The sequence below is a fragment of the Gopherus evgoodei genome, chromosome 19 (genome assembly GCF_007399415.2).
Source record: "Gopherus evgoodei ecotype Sinaloan lineage chromosome 19, rGopEvg1_v1.p, whole genome shotgun sequence".
Classification (NCBI taxonomy): domain Eukaryota; kingdom Metazoa; phylum Chordata; order Testudines; family Testudinidae; genus Gopherus; species Gopherus evgoodei.
In genome coordinates, this window is record NC_044340.1 from 774,953 (window position 1) to 793,197 (window position 18,245).

The 18,245-nt window shown below is 44.2% G+C and overlaps 1 protein-coding gene across 7 annotated transcripts in view; it reads right to left on the reverse strand.

Annotated features, from left to right (window-relative positions):
• ZMAT4 (zinc finger matrin-type 4) overlaps nt 1–18,245 on the reverse strand; it is a 198,937-nt gene that overhangs the window by 140,351 nt on the left and 40,341 nt on the right. For 5 of the 7 annotated variants that reach the window (XR_003997244.1, XR_003997245.1, XR_003997246.1 and 2 more), the window contains one exon: nt 6,459–6,560. Coding sequence is in view for 1 of the 7 variants with exons in the window: in XM_030538581.1 (XP_030394441.1) it covers nt 6,459–6,560 (102 nt within the window). In the remaining 6 variants the exon portion in view is untranslated. Of the gene's footprint in view, nt 1–6,458; nt 6,564–18,245 lie in introns of all 7 variants that reach the window. The other 2 variants (XR_003997247.1, XR_003997249.1) reach the window with 1 other exon arrangement.

Here is an 18,245-nt window from a genome sequence, read left to right on the forward strand (position 1 = left end):
CAGTTTTTTAACAGCCTTCAGGAGATATATCCGAATCTTTGCATTTGCATCAGAATTCTTCTGACCACACTAGTTACTGTCGCTGGTGCTGAAAGGAGCTTCAGCAGAATGAAACTGATCAAGAATATCCTGCGCTTCACCATGACAGATGACAGGCTTTCTGCGCTTGCAGTTATCTCAATCGAAAACAAGATTGCCAGATCTCTGGACTATGACGCATTGATTAACCAATTTGCGGAGAACAAGGCTCAAAAGAAGCGCTTTGCGTAAATACGGAATACATGTACACTGTAGGCCTATGTATACATAATATGAACCCTGTATATTGTATAAAATAAATACCGCATTCCAGTTTCTGCATTGTAAGGGGCCCCGGACATATGTTCGGAGGGGGCCACGTTCTTTGTTGCTACGGCCCTGACCATTAGAGTGTGCGATAGCTGTGTTCAGACCCCTGCTGTTTCTGTTTACTTGTGCTGCAGTCAGATCCAAAAGAGCCCAATCAGAATCAGGGCCCCACTGTGCTAGGGGAAGATTTGATCCCCTACCTAAATTGATTATAATCTAAGAAACCCTCATGCGTGTTTTCTCTGAACATTTTAGTGAACAAATTTATTACTAGAACTGGTTAGAAAAATAGATTTTTTTTCCCCTGTGAGAAGTTTTTTGGGGGGCGATGGAAGAGAGAGAATCATAGAAATTGAAATCAGTTGAAAAATCTCAGTTTTCCTGTAGGAAGTTTCAGATCAATATTTCAAATGGACAATTCAAAGTAAAATGGTCATTCCCATTTCATTTTGAATAATGCTTTAGAAAGACGTCATATCAAAATGTCATTTTGTTTCAGCTTCTTAAAAATCAAACACAGAGCATTATTTGAAGTTGAAATGAAACAAAAATTTTAGTTTCAAAATTTCCTGCAGGAATTTTTTTTTGTCTGAACTGACATTTTTCTGTGAAAAGTTTCAGTTCTGACCAAACAATATTTGACCATATATTTATTGACATTGGGATTTATTGGTATGTATTTGATCATACATTTATTGGTTGTAGGAGACTGTGAACTTTAAATGTCATTATTTATTTATTTTACAGCAGCATCTAGGGTTCGGTCAGGATAGGGCTCCATTGTGCTAGCTGCTGAATGAACATATTAGAGAATATTTGTGGAAAGCAAATTTTGAACTTGTAAAAGGCAAATATTCTTATTGGAAACCTGATGTGTTCATCCAGCCAGGGAACAAACACCTTGTGACTCCAGCGTCCAATTAAAATGAACCATCCCAGCTCAACTATCAGAAACCCAGAATTATTCACAGAAATGAGGTGTTCAATCATTCTGAATGACTGATATCTCTGGGTAAGTCACACACGGTGTCACGGAGTCCCCGAGCGATGCTCTGGAACTGCTCCCCACAAGCCAGGCAGGACTTTGGGGAGCCTCCTCTCCCTTGGAGCAGACTTGTTCAGGGCAAGAAGCTCACACGTCTTCACCTCCTGGGTCTCTCCTTGGAGCATTCAGCATCCTCCACCCCTCTGTGCGCTTCCCACAGCGAGTCCGCCCCAGCGGGGTCCTCGGGAAGCCACCGGGTCCTGCACCCCCACTTCGCAGTCAGACGTGACTCTTAGCCAGCCAGTAAAACAGAGGTTTATTCGATGACAGGAACAGGGTCTAAACCAGAGCTTGTAGATACAGCAAACCGGACCCCTTGGCCGGGTCCATTCTGGGGGTCAGTGAGCCAGACCCCACATCTGCACTTCACTCCTCGTTCCCAGCCAACTCCAGACTCACAACCCCCTCCAGCCCCAACTCCTCTTCTCAGTTCCTTTCCCGGGCCAGGAGGTCACCTGATCTCTTTGTCTCCAACACCTTCAGCTCGCACCTTTGCAGAGGAGGGGCCCAGGCCATCAGTTGCTAGGAGACAAGAGTGTCAGGCATTTAGGTGCACTGGCCCTTCTGCTCTGGCCCTCTGCTCTGCCAAATACTTAAAAACTGCCATGAAGGCTCGCTCCATCTCAGAATAGAAAAAAGAAGCTAAGTTCATCCAATAAATTATTCATTACAAATTATTTGCTCAGGTTTCATTAAACCACAGCCATTGTATATTGGGAAAGAGAAGGAGATAGATGTATGAAGATTTCCTATTGACGTCTGGGATAGAAGCAGTTCTCCATTGCATCTATTTTCCAAAGAATCAAACTCCACAGAAAGCAAGTTAACACTGCAAAGATCAATGATGAACTTGCCTATGAGTCAGTCTGAGAGTTACAAGACGAGTCAACAATACAGTGAGAAAAATACTCAGTGAGAGAGTTAGCAAACTATCCAATCTCCAAAGCCCAAGAACACATGCAAATTTTATCCTGGACATGCTGCAATACAAGACTCGTCGCCAGATTGTCAGCCATGCTCAGCCTCCAGAGTTGGGGCTTGATTTCCAAATGGGCTCAGCTCCCATTGTGGGGGATGCTGGCAGAGGCGGCTTGATGTGTTTTGCCGCCCTAAGCATGGCAGTCAGGTGGCTTTCGGTGGCATGCCTCCAAATGGTCTGCTGGTCACGCCGATTCGGCAGCGTTTCTGCGGGAGGTCCGCCGGTCCCGCAGCTTCGGTGTACCCACCACCGAATTGCTGGTGAAGCTGTGGGACCAGTGGACCTCCCGCAGGCATGCTGCCGAAAGCAGCCTGACTGCCGCCCTAACAGGGACCAGCAGCCCCCACCCTCACCCTGGCTTCCTGCCCCAGGCACATGCTTGCTGCTCTCGTGCCTGGAGCTGCCCCTGGCTGCTGGGTGTTGAGAACTTATGAAAATCTGGCTCACTGGCGCCACGTATGGTATCTTAAAGGGAACAGGAATGAGCCTTGGGAAGGTCATAACCCATTTTTGCACAATTAATCTTTTCTTATGGGCTGAAACATGAGACTTTAGTGACAGACAGACAGCTATCTCCACAGGAAAAGAGGGTTTTTCTTTAAAAATACCAGCTCTGCAGGGAGTATGCTCTTGGAGCAAAGGCTGTTTTTGGAGTTTCTTCTAAATTGGGACATAAATGGTGTTTGTTCAATAGCTACAAATGTAGGAGACAAACTAAAATCTGTCCCAGAAAATTTCTTCCGAAATTTTGCATCAAAGAATCCATCTCCTGCAATGGCAGCGGAGACCACAGCAGGTACAACGTGGCCAAAGGGTGCATGTGCTGCACTTCACAGCGTACAGAATCCAAGAGATTTTTTAAGTGTATTTTTTTTTAAATATCAAAGACATATGCAAGATACAACCGGAAGGTAAAAATCAAATAAAATGAATCAATTGCACAGCTATGCCTCTTCCCCCTGCCGCTTCCATTCCCCGTAGCAACATTCCCGGAAGAGCCATCTGTGCCAGTACTGCTTGGTCTAAAAGATTGTGTCTCAAGAATGGAGGTATCACCAAGAGCTAAACTACAGAGCTTATGTCCTCCCCCCTGCACTCAGCAGTAGGTTAATCCAGGAAATAGAATGGTCTATGGAGCTGACATGGTCTCTCCCATATTCAAACGCACCCAAATACCTGGGAGGCACTGTGTTTTATACGGACTGGGTCAGAAGGTAACATTCTACACTGGAGTGCAAAGAAACAAAGACAGAAGGGGTCTGAGTTGCCAGGAGAACAAACACTGCTGCGTCTGCTGGAAGAGCAGCTCAGAGCCAGCCGAAGAGGAAGAGGAACAAATACTGAGGTGGATGAAGGGGAGTCTGCTGGCTCCAATACGCTGGGGGAGCAAGCTGAAGATCTCTCCTAGCTATGCACAGCACCTGCTTCTCGCAAGCAGCTCAACGTCTTTGCTGTACCGGAAGGAAGCTCCGGGTTGGGTCTTTGCCACTCCAATTTCTTGAAGTGGACGGGCATGTTTGGCTTGTCCCCTCAGATTTCCAGCTCACTGCACGCATTGTGTCACAGAGCCTGGTAGGCATGGTTACATACTGGAGCTGCTGCGCCTGATGTCAGCAGTGTCTGCTGGTATTGCATAGGTATGACAAACTAGCCTGACACATCACTCCAGAAATATACAACATAAAACCAGGTTGTCTTCCCCATTTCCAAAACATCTGCTGTGACTTAACAACTCAGCTTGCACCAGCAATTACATGGACAGACAAAACGAGGCTGCTAGCATACCCCATTGCTCACAAGTAGCAGCTCCTATTTTCTGCACTAGTGCCTCCGTCTCCTGCGGACTGAAATTTGGCTTCCTCTTTCAGCATTATCAAGAGCAGGAAGGTTTGCTGCCTTAGAGTTGGCAGTAGCTGCTGGGAATGTCCGTTTCAATCTCTAGGGAAGCCAGGGTAGCATATACAAGCCAGGGCTAGGCTCTTTTGACAAGTTCCTTATAAATAAATATGTGCTGCTGGTATTGCATAGGTATGACAAACTAGCCTGACACATCACTCCAGAAATATACAACATAAAACCAGGTTGTCTTCCCCATTTCCAAAACATCTGCTGTGACTTAACAACTCAGCTTGCACCAGCAATTACACGGACAGACAAAACGAGGCTGCTAGCATACCCCATTGCTCACAGGTAGCAGCTCCTATTTTCTGCACTAGTGCCTCCATCTCCTGCGGACTGAAATTTGGCTTCCTCTTTCAGCATTATCAAGAGCAGGAAGGTTTGCTGCCTTAGAGTTGGCAGTAGCTGCTGGGAATGTCCGTTTCAATCTCTAGGGAAGCCAGGGTAGTATATACAAGCCAGGGCTAGGCTCTTTTGACAAGTTCCTTATAAATAAATAAATATGTGCTGTTATTATTGTCCTTATTTATTAACGACATGTCCTCATCTACCATGCACCAATCAAGGCTGTTGTCTGTTTCCACTGCCAACAGTGGGACAAATTCTCTGACAAATTTACACCCATGGCAAAACATTCATGTAAACCAGAGCTGAGGTTTGGGTAAAGCAATCTGTTCCGATGGGTCCTGAGGATTGACAGAATTGTCATTTTGTTGAAAACAATGCAAACCTTGACGGCATCAGCTGAGTTTTGCGTTGAGTTTTATGTTCACTAAGTCATTAAAATCCATGCACAAAAGAGCCCCCACCCTCAAGCTGCCTGTAAAAATTCCCTTCCACCTAGAGCTTTCCAGTATTCTAGTTTGGGAAAGACGGGTGCCATTTCAGACTCACTCCTGTCACTGATTACTAACAGCACAGCCGGGGTGAATATGAGAGAGTATGACTGAAGTCCATTTGTGATTAATACTCCACAGCCTATCCTCTAGCGCTAATGCGTTCACCTTCCATTGATCCCAGCACAGCCCCACACAGTAGCCAAACCAGCAGTCTGCGTACAGTATTCATTTCTGACTCCCATATATCTGACTGTAAATGTGAGGCTGGCTATTTCAATCATTTACACCTCTTTCCTGCGGAATTCCATGCAGCATATTCCCTACAACTCAAAGAGTGTATGCTCTGGTCTCTGATGTCAATGCGGGGTATGTACTGTATTATTTTCCTCTTACTAGCATTATACAATGAGATATCCTTCTGCGATTCCCTCCCTGTTTAATGGGAATTTATTTAATTTTGTTTTGATGATGTGCAGTGCTGTTAATTGCTGTTCTAACATCTCTAATGATATATCCTTCCTAATTGTTTATAGCTTGCCTACCTCTTAAGTGTTTAAATACATTCAAATACTAATCTATTCCCTGCAAAATTAGAAATTTCTTCTCAGCAATGGATAGTACACCACATTTAATATGAAAACCTGAGTTCGAATTGCTGAACTCTTAATTGAGCTCACTAACTACATTCTTTTTGAAACCTAGTTTTTCAGTATAGTCTTCAAATTGCAGAACTGACTTTGCAAGTTTAGACATCAGCAAGAAGAGATGCAGCAGGCAATGTTACAATGGCATTATTTAACCACTGGATACACAATTAGAGAACAATATAACCAGCAATAAAATTATTTTAATTTAAACAGCGTTGTTCTGCATTTACATTTTTGATTGCATTGTCCCATTTTAAATACTACTTGACCAGTTACAAAATCCGCTGCAAAGATTTCTTCTTTTCATGCATTTCCTTTCTATTATGATGGATTGGTTCAATAATCTTATAAAGGATAAGTTTTATCCACAAGGTATTAACGTAATGAGACCAAGCAGAACAACAAATGTTCCATATATTGGGGTAGCATTACCAGACATTCCTAAGTGCCAAAGAAAAAAACTTAGAAAATCAAGTCCAGGCCATATATTGAGTGGATGTAGCGCAGGGACTTGTTTTACTGTTCTCTAAGCATGGGAATTTTAAAGAATAGGCTCTACATTTCTGTATTAATATTCAATGATAGCCCAAAAAGTGCTTCCACCATAGCAGAAGAATTCTGCAGTTTCCAGCAATATATTATAGCCATTGCAAAACTTTATGCTAACAAATTTAGGATCTGAGTAACAAAGAAGATCTTACCTCATAATGTGCCACCCGCTGAGATTCTGATATTAGCTGAGCACTGCACACTTTGCAATAGCTTTCAGTGAATAATTCCTGGTCAATATCAGACGACTTCATCTGCTTACAGTAATACAAACAGACAACAGAACAGAACGAATGATTATTTTCAGTGCTAGCACATACCACGGACAATATAGAATAGTTAAATTTCACAATGATCCATGAAGAGTGGAGCAAACCAACATTCCGAGGAAGTTGGATGTTCTCCAGAATGTCATTACAAGCGAACAAAGCTGTAGCATCTTAAATTCTGTAAGTATGTTGGCAACCCAGCTAGATACCATTGTATGCAATTCTCAAATAAATGGTGAGTTGTGCATCCAGCAGGGACTGCGGATAATCTATTTATTTCTATTCTTGAATGATTTGGAACCATCAAGTTATGCACACAACTAGCCTACGTAAATACACTTTCTTATTGCTGATACCCTCCCTTCTCTGCCTTCTTACTGTTTGTTACATTTACTTGCTGTCTTTCTTAAATTGGATCATAAATAAACTTTAGGACAAGAACCATGATACCCTGTAATACAATAGGGTCCCACTATGGGCTTGGCCTTCTGGTTTCCATTACAATGTAATAAATAAAGTAATAATAGCGGACTCAAAGAAAACAGCAGAAAGCAAATAAAATGTTCTCAGCCTGTAAAAGAAACTCCAGACCTAAAAACATTTACCTTTTTAATAAACATAATTAATTATTGCTGGTATTATTTCTGGATTTCCACAATGAAAAGCCAGACATGGAATTAATTACAAAAGACCCACCTCCCACCCACCCACACCTTGCTCTGCGTGCTGCAGTGTATGGCGACATGTTTCAGTCTGATGACCAGAAGTGCTGTGAAAACATTTCTAACAGACACCTAGAGACACAACAACACAGGAGGCATGTGTTCAAGACCTACTTAGGACTGATGGATCCTTTAAGTGATCCAAAGTCCCTCTTCCTTGGGGTGTGAGCAGGACTTGAAGATTTGTCTCCAAAGTCAGGGTATTGACCCACTGCACCTCCCATTTTAGATATATGGATTTTTACCATGTGTTATCATGCCTCTTGCCTCCAGAGTGACTGCTAGTGGCCAAGTACAATGTTACAGGGATTTTCTCAGCACAGCACTACCTGCAATTATCCTAGTACCACAAAAGTCTCCTGATGTGGGCAGTCTCTCCATCCGGCCAGCTCCCATTCAGCCCATCCCTCCTGTTAAGCCCATCTCCCAGCCTCTATCTGGCCCTTTCTGTTCTTCACGCCTTTTCTTCTTGACCCCAGCCTCTCTCTCTTCTTGGCCTGGGGCAGGGCCGACACTACTCCATTGGGAGTCCTACGCAGGAATAGTAACCCCCATGACACTGCACTCCATATTCTTCATAGTGATATTATTATGAGATATGATTATGGCATAATTATGATGGATTTTATGCAAGATGGGTCATGTAAGATGTCATTGGAAAAGTTATGATTTGCTCAATACAGTTAGCCCATTTGTGTGCATGTATCATTTTTGAGTCTGAAGTTATGAATATTGACTATATATCTGTATTTCACATGTAGTTACACCTGGGTGATGCTCACTAGGCAAGATGCTTTCAGTCTAGGTTGTGGGTGGGGAAGAGTCTATTCAGGGTAATGGGCCATTAGGGGGACAATAGGCCTTAGGAGAAGATTATCCCGCACCAGGTGAGCCTTCCTGAGAATGCTCCAGATGCTTGTAAGTAATGGCTGCTATGACTCAGCAAGGTATGCAAGGGCCTGTGACCAGACCACCTGACTGAACTCCATATTAGGATGTCAGTGTTTTGCCACAAACTGAGGGTTTGGGGCAAAGGGTCAGGATCGCCTGAGCTGCATGTAGGACTTTGGGCATCGATGGCCCCTGAAGCTGACAGAGGCCTGCACCACTATCAAGTGTCACAGGCAAGGTATGGAATGGGCTGCACCGCACGGCTCGACCTGAACTGGGGCCTGATTTCCAGAAGTGGGTGTTGAGCTGCCCGATACGGGTCTTGACTCGCCCCCAGCCCTCTCCTTTCCCTTGCGGGAAGTAGTAGATCTTCCCCTCACTGTCTTCTTCGGCATCTTGGCTGGAACTGTGGAGGGGGATCGGTGATGGCTCGTGGATGGCGCTGGTGGAGCACTGCGCACTGAAGCTGTGGTGCTCACTGCGGAGTCAGACCATTGCTCCAGTGCCGGAGTGAGCACCAACTACATCAGGCACGCTTTCAGACGGTTGTCACGCTCCTTTTTCAGCCTGGGTTTGAAGGACTTACAAATACAACACTTGTCACTTATGTGCCCTTTGCCCAAGCACCTCAGGCAGCTACTATGTGGATCTCTGATGGGCATGGGCTGTTTGCAATGATCGCAAGGCTTAAATCCTCTGGACCAGGGCATGCCCCTGTCATAAACAGATAGCTAAGGGTTAAAGTCTCTTTCAGCTGTAAAGGGTTAACAAACAGTGACCTGCAACACCTGACCAGAGGACCAATCAGGAGATAAGATACTTTCAAATCTCGTGTGGAGGGAAGCCTTTGTGTGTGTTTTTGGGTTTGGCTTTGTTCTCTCTGGGTCGTGGACGGGACTAGAGGTGCAACCAGGTTTCTGCCAATCTCCCTGCTACAGTCTCTTATCTATTCAGAATAGTAAGTAAGTACCAAAGGCAGTTATAGTCTTTTAACTTGTTTTTTTTTCCATTTGCAGATATGTACTTGCTGGAAGTAGCTTAAATTGTGTTTCTGCAGGAGAAAGTTTCTTTCTATTGTTTATAAGTTGAAAGACCCTGTAACTTTTTACCATCTAAACTGCAGGGATAGACCTTTTATTTTTTTCTTTCTTTTTATTAAAAGTTTTGCTTTTAAGACCTGTTTGATTTTTTTCTCCTAGTTAAGGCTCAAAGGAACTGAGTCTGTATATACCAGGGAATTGGTGGGGAGAAGGGAAAGAGAGCAGGCAAGGAAAGGTAAATTTCCTCTTTGTGTTAGATTCACGGAACTTGAATCTGTATTGCCTCTGGGAGAAGAGGGAGAGAAACCTGATCTCTCTGTGTTGTGTTTCACGGAGTTGAAGCAGGGTAATCTCCTAGTGTACCCAGGCAGGAAAAATCTGGGAGGAGGTAAAGAGGGGGGAGGGAATGGTTTATTTCCCTTTGTTGTGAGACTCAAGGAATTTGGGTCTTGGGGTCCCCAGGGAGGGTTTGGGGAGACCAGAGTCTACCAGGCGCTCTACCTAAGTCCTGATAGGTGGCAGCCTGTCAGATCTAAGCTGGTAATTAAGCTTAGGAAAATTCATGCTAGTACCCATATTTTGGACGCTAAGGTCCAGATTTGGGAATTATACTATGACAGCCCCATCCCCCAGCTGAGTCCCATTCGGGACAAATGAAGACTTTAAGAACTACTAATAAGGGTAACTAATTTCACTACTAACTATATACAACTATATTACAGGTTTTATAATGTTCGCAAGAACGGAGAACAAAACCAACACTAGCCGAAGCAGCGGATGGTGCTAGCACCATCACTCGTGGCAAGAAGAAACTGAGGGTGGGAGGAGCTAGCAGTACCCCATATACTGCGGCATGTGCACTCTACTCCAGAGGGCACCAGAGCCGGTCGCCTGCAGATACCACAGAGGGAAAAACTTCCGACACCAGTGCATGTGGCACACCTAATATGGACTGGACGTGAGCAAGCACTCGAAGAACTGCTAATTCATAGGCAATCTAACTAGTGTCTTAAGCTTAGTCTGCATTTTTGTTTATTTGCTAGGCAATCTGCTTTGATCTGTTTGCTATTCCTTATAATAACTTAAAAGAGATTTTTTGTAGTTAATAAACCTATTTTTGCTTTATCTAAACCGGTGAAATGCATGGGAAATCATAGCAGGGTAAACTCTATGCGTTTACACTGTACAAATCCCTGTGCAGTGCAAGACAGTATAATTTTGGGTTCATGATCCTGAGGGAATGTGTGCCTGGGGAGCTGAGAGTTACCTTGGCTGCAGCCTTTCTACTGTTGGTTCATGCAGTGGATGGTCAGAGAGCCTGCATGTAACTGCAGCTGGGTGTACCCCTACCTGTGTGAATGCTGGTGGAAGTATAGGACCAGGAGCAGAAATGCAGCTTGTGAGCAGCACAGTGTGAGAGGGAGCCTGGGCTGGTGGGTGAGAGGACTCAGTGGTACCCCAGTTCCAGGTGGCACCTTGTGGGGAACCAGTCACCCCCCATACACACCACATACTAATAATTAATAGGGCCCCCCCCCTTTAGCTGCTTGGAGCCCTAAGCAATTGCTTAGGGCACATCTTCACTAGCAATGCTAAAGTGCTTTAACATGGCTTGTGTAGTCACAGCACAGCGCTGGGAAACTCACTTCCACGAGGGGAATAGCTCCCAACGCTGGTGCACTGTCCATACTGGTGCTTTACGGAGCTGAAACTTGCAGCACTCAGGGGGGTGTTTTTTCACATCCTTGAGTGAGAAAGTTGCAGTGCTGTAAAGTCCCAGTGTAGACAAGCCCTAAGTAAGCTTATGACTACCACCAGCTCTGCCTGGGGGGAGAGGTAGAGGGACCTACGCCCAGCCCTCTGTCCCCTGGGTTCCAGCCCAGGGATCCTGGTTAGGCAGCTAAGGATCATTCCTTCCATCCTTCCCCAATTTTCTCTGTCCTGCTCCGACCTGTACCTCAGGCATCAGCAACTTCACAAGATCTGCAATCCCTGCCTTGAATTGGTGGTTCCTCAGCTTCTTCTGGGACCAGCTACAGAAGCATTTCCTAAAAGTGAGTCTCAGCTCTTCCTTGCAGCAGCTGGATTGTTCTGCCAGCAGCTCTCTGCCCCTTGTACTGCAAGTCAGTATCTCTCTCCTTTAAACAGGTGCTCCCCCTCAGCCCTCTCTCTGGGCCTGGGTTTGGATTCATTCCCTGCCACTTTGCCTTAGCTTACTCAGTTGCAAGGCTTTAGCCAGCTTTCTTCAGCTGAGCACTCTCCCCAATTAGCCTTCCAGTCTGAAGGGGTCAGCAGCCCAGCCTTCTCCTGTCAGTATTTGTCTGCTGGGAGGGAGAAGGCAGCACCAGCTTTTATGCCGCTGCCCTTCTCCCAGCATTTTCCCAACTGGTTGTGTGACAGAGAAGCCTTGCCCTGCCTTCTCTGCTTCCAGTCTCAGATTCATTCCTTGGACCCTTAGGTCTCCATATGTATTTATGGGACCTTCCAAACCCTTAAAAGTCTACACCAGGCACCAGGGCAGGCTGCCCATTAGGCACTACTGCCCTCAGTAGCAGACTACACCTCCTCACAGCTCTGTTTTACTATTTTAAGTGTATGAATTAAGATTGCAAACTGTTTTCCATCTAATTATCCTCCAAATATATAAATACTGACATGCATAACCATTTATAACATGTATTACTCATACCTGAAACATGCTTATAACAGCTGTTAGTTTATAAACAGTTAATCAATGATTATCTGAACATGTAATTTTATTATAAAATGTGATGGACATGCAGTTTGACATGATAGTGTTTTGCAGCTGTATTCCGGACCCCAAGGGAAACAGCCCTGGTGATTTACTAGGTTTTGCTGTTCTCAGAGAGCTATTTAAATATTTCTGTATTCCCTGCAATTTACTATAAGGAAATTCACAAAAATAGATTAAATGAGTGACCTGGCTAATAGGAATCTCTAAATCCACTGCACACTCCTTCCTCATTATGCAAGTGACTGTAGAAATCAAACATTATGAAAAGATATCCAAGGTACAAGTCAGGAAGAATAAGGCTGGTAGGAAAGTGAACCCTAGCAAAGCAACTGAGCAGCAGAAATAGCTTTAGAAGAAGCATATACAAATCTGTGTCCTGATCAAGATCCATTTTCTATTTGTACAATCAGTCACAACAAACCCATGTGCAGTCTAAGGTGGTAAACAATACAGCTTCTTTAGCACTGATCTGAGTCAATTGATTGTGATGGAACATAAATAATGTGGAAAATAGAAGGCTACAGAACAGTGTAAGCAGAAAAATTACCATGTGCAGAAAGCTCTGTTCCTGATAGCTAATTACTGGGTTTGTCGGTATGCTCACTCACTTTTGCTACCTGCTCCAGCTTTAACCTCCATTTGTATTCTCTGGAAAATGACATATTGGGAAACTATTCCCAATTATTCCAGCAGGTATTTCAGGTACCCAAAAATTTCATTGTGAAATCCTGTCAAGCACAGACTGAAAATGCAGGAAAATAGTCTCACTTAAATCTAACAGATTAGTTTTGCAAAAGCGAAGTTTGTTAATTCTACTTTGCTTGCAAGTAGTATGTACTCTAACATCATAGGAACCCTGCAGCGGCTAACCATTGTAGGGTACATGAGGTGGAGCCGCAGCATTAGCTCATCCCTTTACATTATGAAAAACAGATCCTAAGCCTATTTTCCCCTCTGTTGTATGTGCACAACCTCAGTCCTTTATGGATAAACCTGTATGATTCCCATTAAAGGAAGAGAACCTAATATTTTCCATATATACAGTGGCTCTCTGTGTATTGACTCTACAGGCCTAAGAGGTGTGAGTAAGATTGTTAGAGGTCAATATCATCCATTAGCTACATTTCATGTGCTACTGTTATTGCACATTGATCAACTACATCTCAGTGGGTGGGTCCAGTTATTATGCTGGCAATATGTAAGCAGAATGTTACATATTACAGGCATTATGGAAAGATTCATGTGTGGTCCTGTTCAAACTAACTAATAGGGCCACTTCTCATAACGTGTGCTAATGTACTTACAGACCATGTACAACCAAAGCATTCCCAACATGTTGTGTGTTTTTGTAACACCTTTGGTACCAGCGGATCCCAAAATGCCATGCAAACTAACCGAAAATGTGCATTTTCTATACAGGGACCACTTCATCAGCCATGAAGGTGCAGCCTCTTCTGGAGTGAAATATGGCAATTGTTTAACATCACACAGGAGTTCTATGTTAACAGGGCAGGGCAGGAAAGGCCTAGTCCTGTGACACCCCAAGGACCACTGGTACCAAAACAAACAATAACTTCTCCAATTAAAATGCCACAGGGATTTAAGTCATTATATTTTGACTCCCTACATCAGACCACCCGAGTTAACACCCCTGCTCTGGTCAGGTGTACCATGGGATCCTTATTGATCTTGGGTGTGCAAAGGCCAGGACCTTGAGCAACGCAGCATTGCTGAGCTCTCCCGTCTGGGTGCTGACTCAGCACTGACTCAGGGGCACGAGTGCCACCCACTGCAGCACACAGCACACCTGCAAGACCCTGTATTTCCCCTAGAGAGCTCCCCTCCACACACTGACTCAGCCCAGCCTCACTCAGCGTGGGAGAGCTCCTGCCTGCCAGCTCTGGATGTGGCTGAGCTGAAGACATTAAATCTGTGGGGAGTATTATAAGAGGCTTCATATCTCTTTTACTGATTAGCCACAATTCGTTACTGAAAAACTGAACACCTGTCACTTACTGACACCACTTCTCTCACGAAGGGTGACCAGACAGCCAGTGTGAAAAGCAGGAAGGGGTTGGGGGGTGACAGGCATCTATATAAGATGAAGCCCCAAATATCAGGACTGTCCCTATAAAATCAGGACACGTGGTCGCCCTACTCCATTGCACCGCAAGCTCCTTGGAGGCACAGTTGCATTCGGTACATTTTCCTGCTCCAATTGCTCACAGGACCAGCCTCCCCCCACACTCCTGGGGAACATTTAATCCAGATAATTCTTGTCCTGGCTTCCCCTCCTGAAGGAATCACAGTGCACTTTGCCCAAGCCTTCATGCTTCCAGCCTCCCAGCAGGTAGCTTCTAAGGACTTACCCACTCTCAGCTTCCAACAGCAGAGCAGAAGTCTTGTATTAGACTAAAGCATGCAGAAGACTCAGTCATACATAAAGCCTGTGCAATTAAAAAAAAAATTAGGAAGCTTTTGGCAACAATAACTGTTTGGGGTGCAATTTATTACAAAGTGTCTGAGAAAAAAATAGTCATCTCAGCAAAGGGATCTTATATATTAGAATATGAGCTACCTCCATTAAAGGAAGATTTCCATAGAAAACACTGCATTACCTGTACCCATTTATATAAATCATCCTCACAAAAACACCACTATGAAGCCAGACAGATTGAGGACAGATTTAAATTCAAGTATCAAGCACTGACAAGGAGAAAACAGTCCTTTACCTATCCCACATAAATCTTGCAAAAAATGGTCAATAGCTAAAAGGTACTGAACCTAGAGCAACAGCTGCAGACATAGTATCACTTTATTTCTGTTGTACTTTGCCCAACAACAGCAGAAATAAATATTCATTTTCATCTGGATTTCTGCTCAGCAACAAACTATGGCATAAATGCAAACTCCACTTGGTGCTAATGCAGTATTTTGACTGAGCTTCCTTTTGCATATTACCATACACAAGACACCCACTCACCTGTTCAGCAACAACATACAGACCCAAGCAGATAGTACTAAAAATACAGGCTGTTAGAATAGGGAAGGGAGAATATGAGAGACGGGAGAGGGAAGACGATCAATCAGATTATCCAGGATGTCTCTCTCCTGGAAAAGAGAATCTATTGCTCCTGAAACATTAGTAAGGATTTCCCCAAGCCTGGGTGAATGTTGTCCCTTTATGGGCTCTGAATCATGCATGAGAAACTCCTTTACAGGACCACATCCTCATTCTGAATGGGCTGAGAACACCTCCCAAGCTGTCTCCGCAGTGGCAGGTCAGATATTTCTGTTTCTCGGTGACACAAGTAGCTCAGCAGCCAAAGAATTTAAAAACTGACTTTTGGGGGGACCACAATAAATATCTGGGGTGAGTCTAATTTGAGAGACTAGTGTGACAGTGGCTTCTATTTCCACCCGAACCAGTCCGCACACCCACCCGCAAGCAAGAATATGGCTTCTATCCGGCATCAAAATGTCACTCTACCTGTCCTAGATATTCCCCTTTACAAACCTATAACAGACTGGTTCCTGTGCTTCCCAAGCAGACCGGCAAGATCCTGTCAACAGTGCATGCTGCACTTTGGAGTATAAGGGACTGACTCAGGTCCAGAATGGTCCTATTAGCAGGTGCTGTGCTGGGCATGCATATAAGATCATAGCATTTATTTCAGCTCAAATTAATCAGGATTTAGTATTTCACAGGGTGATAAGAAAAACAATAGAATGAACAACACACCAGCCAGTGCTGGGTGCTCCCTGTGGAGAGTCTCCCTTGAATCCCAGAACACTTCTCCATCTGACAACTTCTCATTCTGAATCATTTGTCCGGGTGCAAAAGCTAAACAGAGGAATACTGAAGCTTTGCTATTAAACAGAACTTTGATCTTTAAGGAAAACTAGATTTAAGTTCTCCTCTTCCTGCCCTGCTATATGTACAAGGAAATAAAATAATATTTTCTGTTCTGTTAAATTAAACCTAAAGCCAGACTGGTGATGGGAATTGGAGGTAACAATTGCAAAGAGCTGGGGACGCTGATCCAGTCATTCCGGGTTTCTAGGTTTTCAACTCCTATATGAGAGTATTGAGTCCTATGGTAATAGGACCCCAGATCAGTGATACATGGAGATGTAAGGGTCAGCATAAACAGTAACATTTAAAAGTTCTTGCCTTCTACCTAAGGCGTCCTGGAAGTAATAATACAGGCTGAGAGCACTGGGCACTCCTTAATACAACTTAAGATAATAAGTTGATCACAAGGTTTGATGGGCTATGAATTGTTTACTGCGAACCTAGTCCAGATCCCTACTAAAATAAAATTATTTGGCCATGCTTGTTTTTGTCTCTAGGCAAATCCCACTCATCAGTTCCTTTACAGAACAGTCACAAAATGGATTTTCTCTCTCACATTTTTTACAAAACAAAATTTCAAAACTAATGTTGAGTCAATCAAAATGAGGCTTTTTCCTCTTAAAATAAAATAAAGTAAATTTTGAAATGATAAATCAACCCATTCATTCCAAACATATCAAAGTGGTCTTATTTTGGCATTTTTGAATTTTTATTTTCCCAATTATTTTTGCAAACAAAATTTCATCAAATCAATAATACAATCTCTCTCTCTCACACACACACACTTTCACTGAAATAGCATTTTTGACAAAAGTTCTCTCACCAGTTCTAGTCTGTAGTATGAACAGGTTAAAAAGGAAGAGGCTACTGCTAGCCTGAAGTAAAGGCTAAAATGTTGGTACAACTCTAGTCTCAGGGAACACACTTGCAAAGGTACTTATTCAGGTTTCCCTTGTAAGTTGCTAAGACATTTCCTATCACATCGAGTTAGCACTGCAGCGTGTACCACAGGCCTGGTCTACACTACGCGTTTAAACCGATTTTAGCAGCGTTAAATCGATTTAACGCTGCACCCGTCCACACAACGGGTGGATATATCAATATAAAGGGCTCTTTAAACCGGTTTCTGTACTCCTCCCCAACGAGAGGAGTAGCGCTGAAATCAGTATTACCATATCGAATTAGGGTTAGTGTGGCCGCAAATCGACGGTATTGGCCTCCGGGCGGTATCCCACAGTGCACCATTGTGACTGCTCTGGACAGCAATCCAAACTCAGATGCACTGGCCAGGTAAACAGGAAAAGCCCCACAAACTTTTGATTTTCATTTCCTGTTTGCCCAGCGTGGAGCTCTGATCAGCATGGGTGGCGATGCAGTCCCAAATCCAAAAAGAGCTCCAGCATGGGCCGTACGGGAGATACTGGATCTGATCGCTGTATGGGGAGACAAATCTGTTCTATCACAGCTCCATTACAGAAGATGAAATGAGAAAGCATTTGAAAAAATCTCCAGGCTATGATAGACAGAGGCCACAGCACAGTGCTGTGTGACAAGCGTAACGGAAAGCCAAAGAATGAAATGGACACTCATGGAGGGAGGGAAGGGGTACTGAGGACTCCAGCTATCCCACAGTCCCCGCAGTCTCCGAAAAGTATTTGCATTCTTGGCTGAGCTTCCAATGCTTGTAGGGTCAAACACATTGTCCGGGATGGTTCAGGCTATATGTCGTCAATTTACGCCCCCCCCCCCCCAAAAAAAAGGGAAAAAAATTGTTTCTTGACTTTTTTATATGTCATCCTATGTCTACTGCATGCTGCTGGTAGACGCGGTGCTGCGGCAATGAATAGCAGCATCCTCTCCCCTCCCCTCCCCGGTGGCAGACGGTACAATATGACTGCTATCCATCGTCATCATCAGCCCATGAGTGCTCCTGGCTGGTCTCAGGTGAGGTTGGCCAGGGGAGCCTCGGTAAAAATAGGAATAACTCCTGGTCATTCCCGGTAGATGGTACAGAACGGTTGGTAACCATCCTCATCATAGCAACTGAGGGATGAGTTCCATCAGTCACCCTGCCCCCTTTCATGTCTAAAGAAAAGATTCTATACTGCCTGGACTATCATAGCAGCTGGAGGCTGCCTCCCCCTCATTTTATCTCACTAAAAAGTCAGTGTTTCTTATTCCTGCATTCTTTATTACTTCATCACACAAATGGGGGACACTGCTATGGTAGCCCAGAAAGGTTGGGGGAGAAGGGAATCAACGGGTGGGTTGTTGCAGGGGCACCCCCCGTGAATGGCATGCAGCTCATCATTTCTGCGGGATCTGACACGGAGCAGCTGTGCTCTCTGGTTCTCTGATACACTGGTTCTCTAGTACACTTGCCCCATATTCTAGGCAGGACTTACT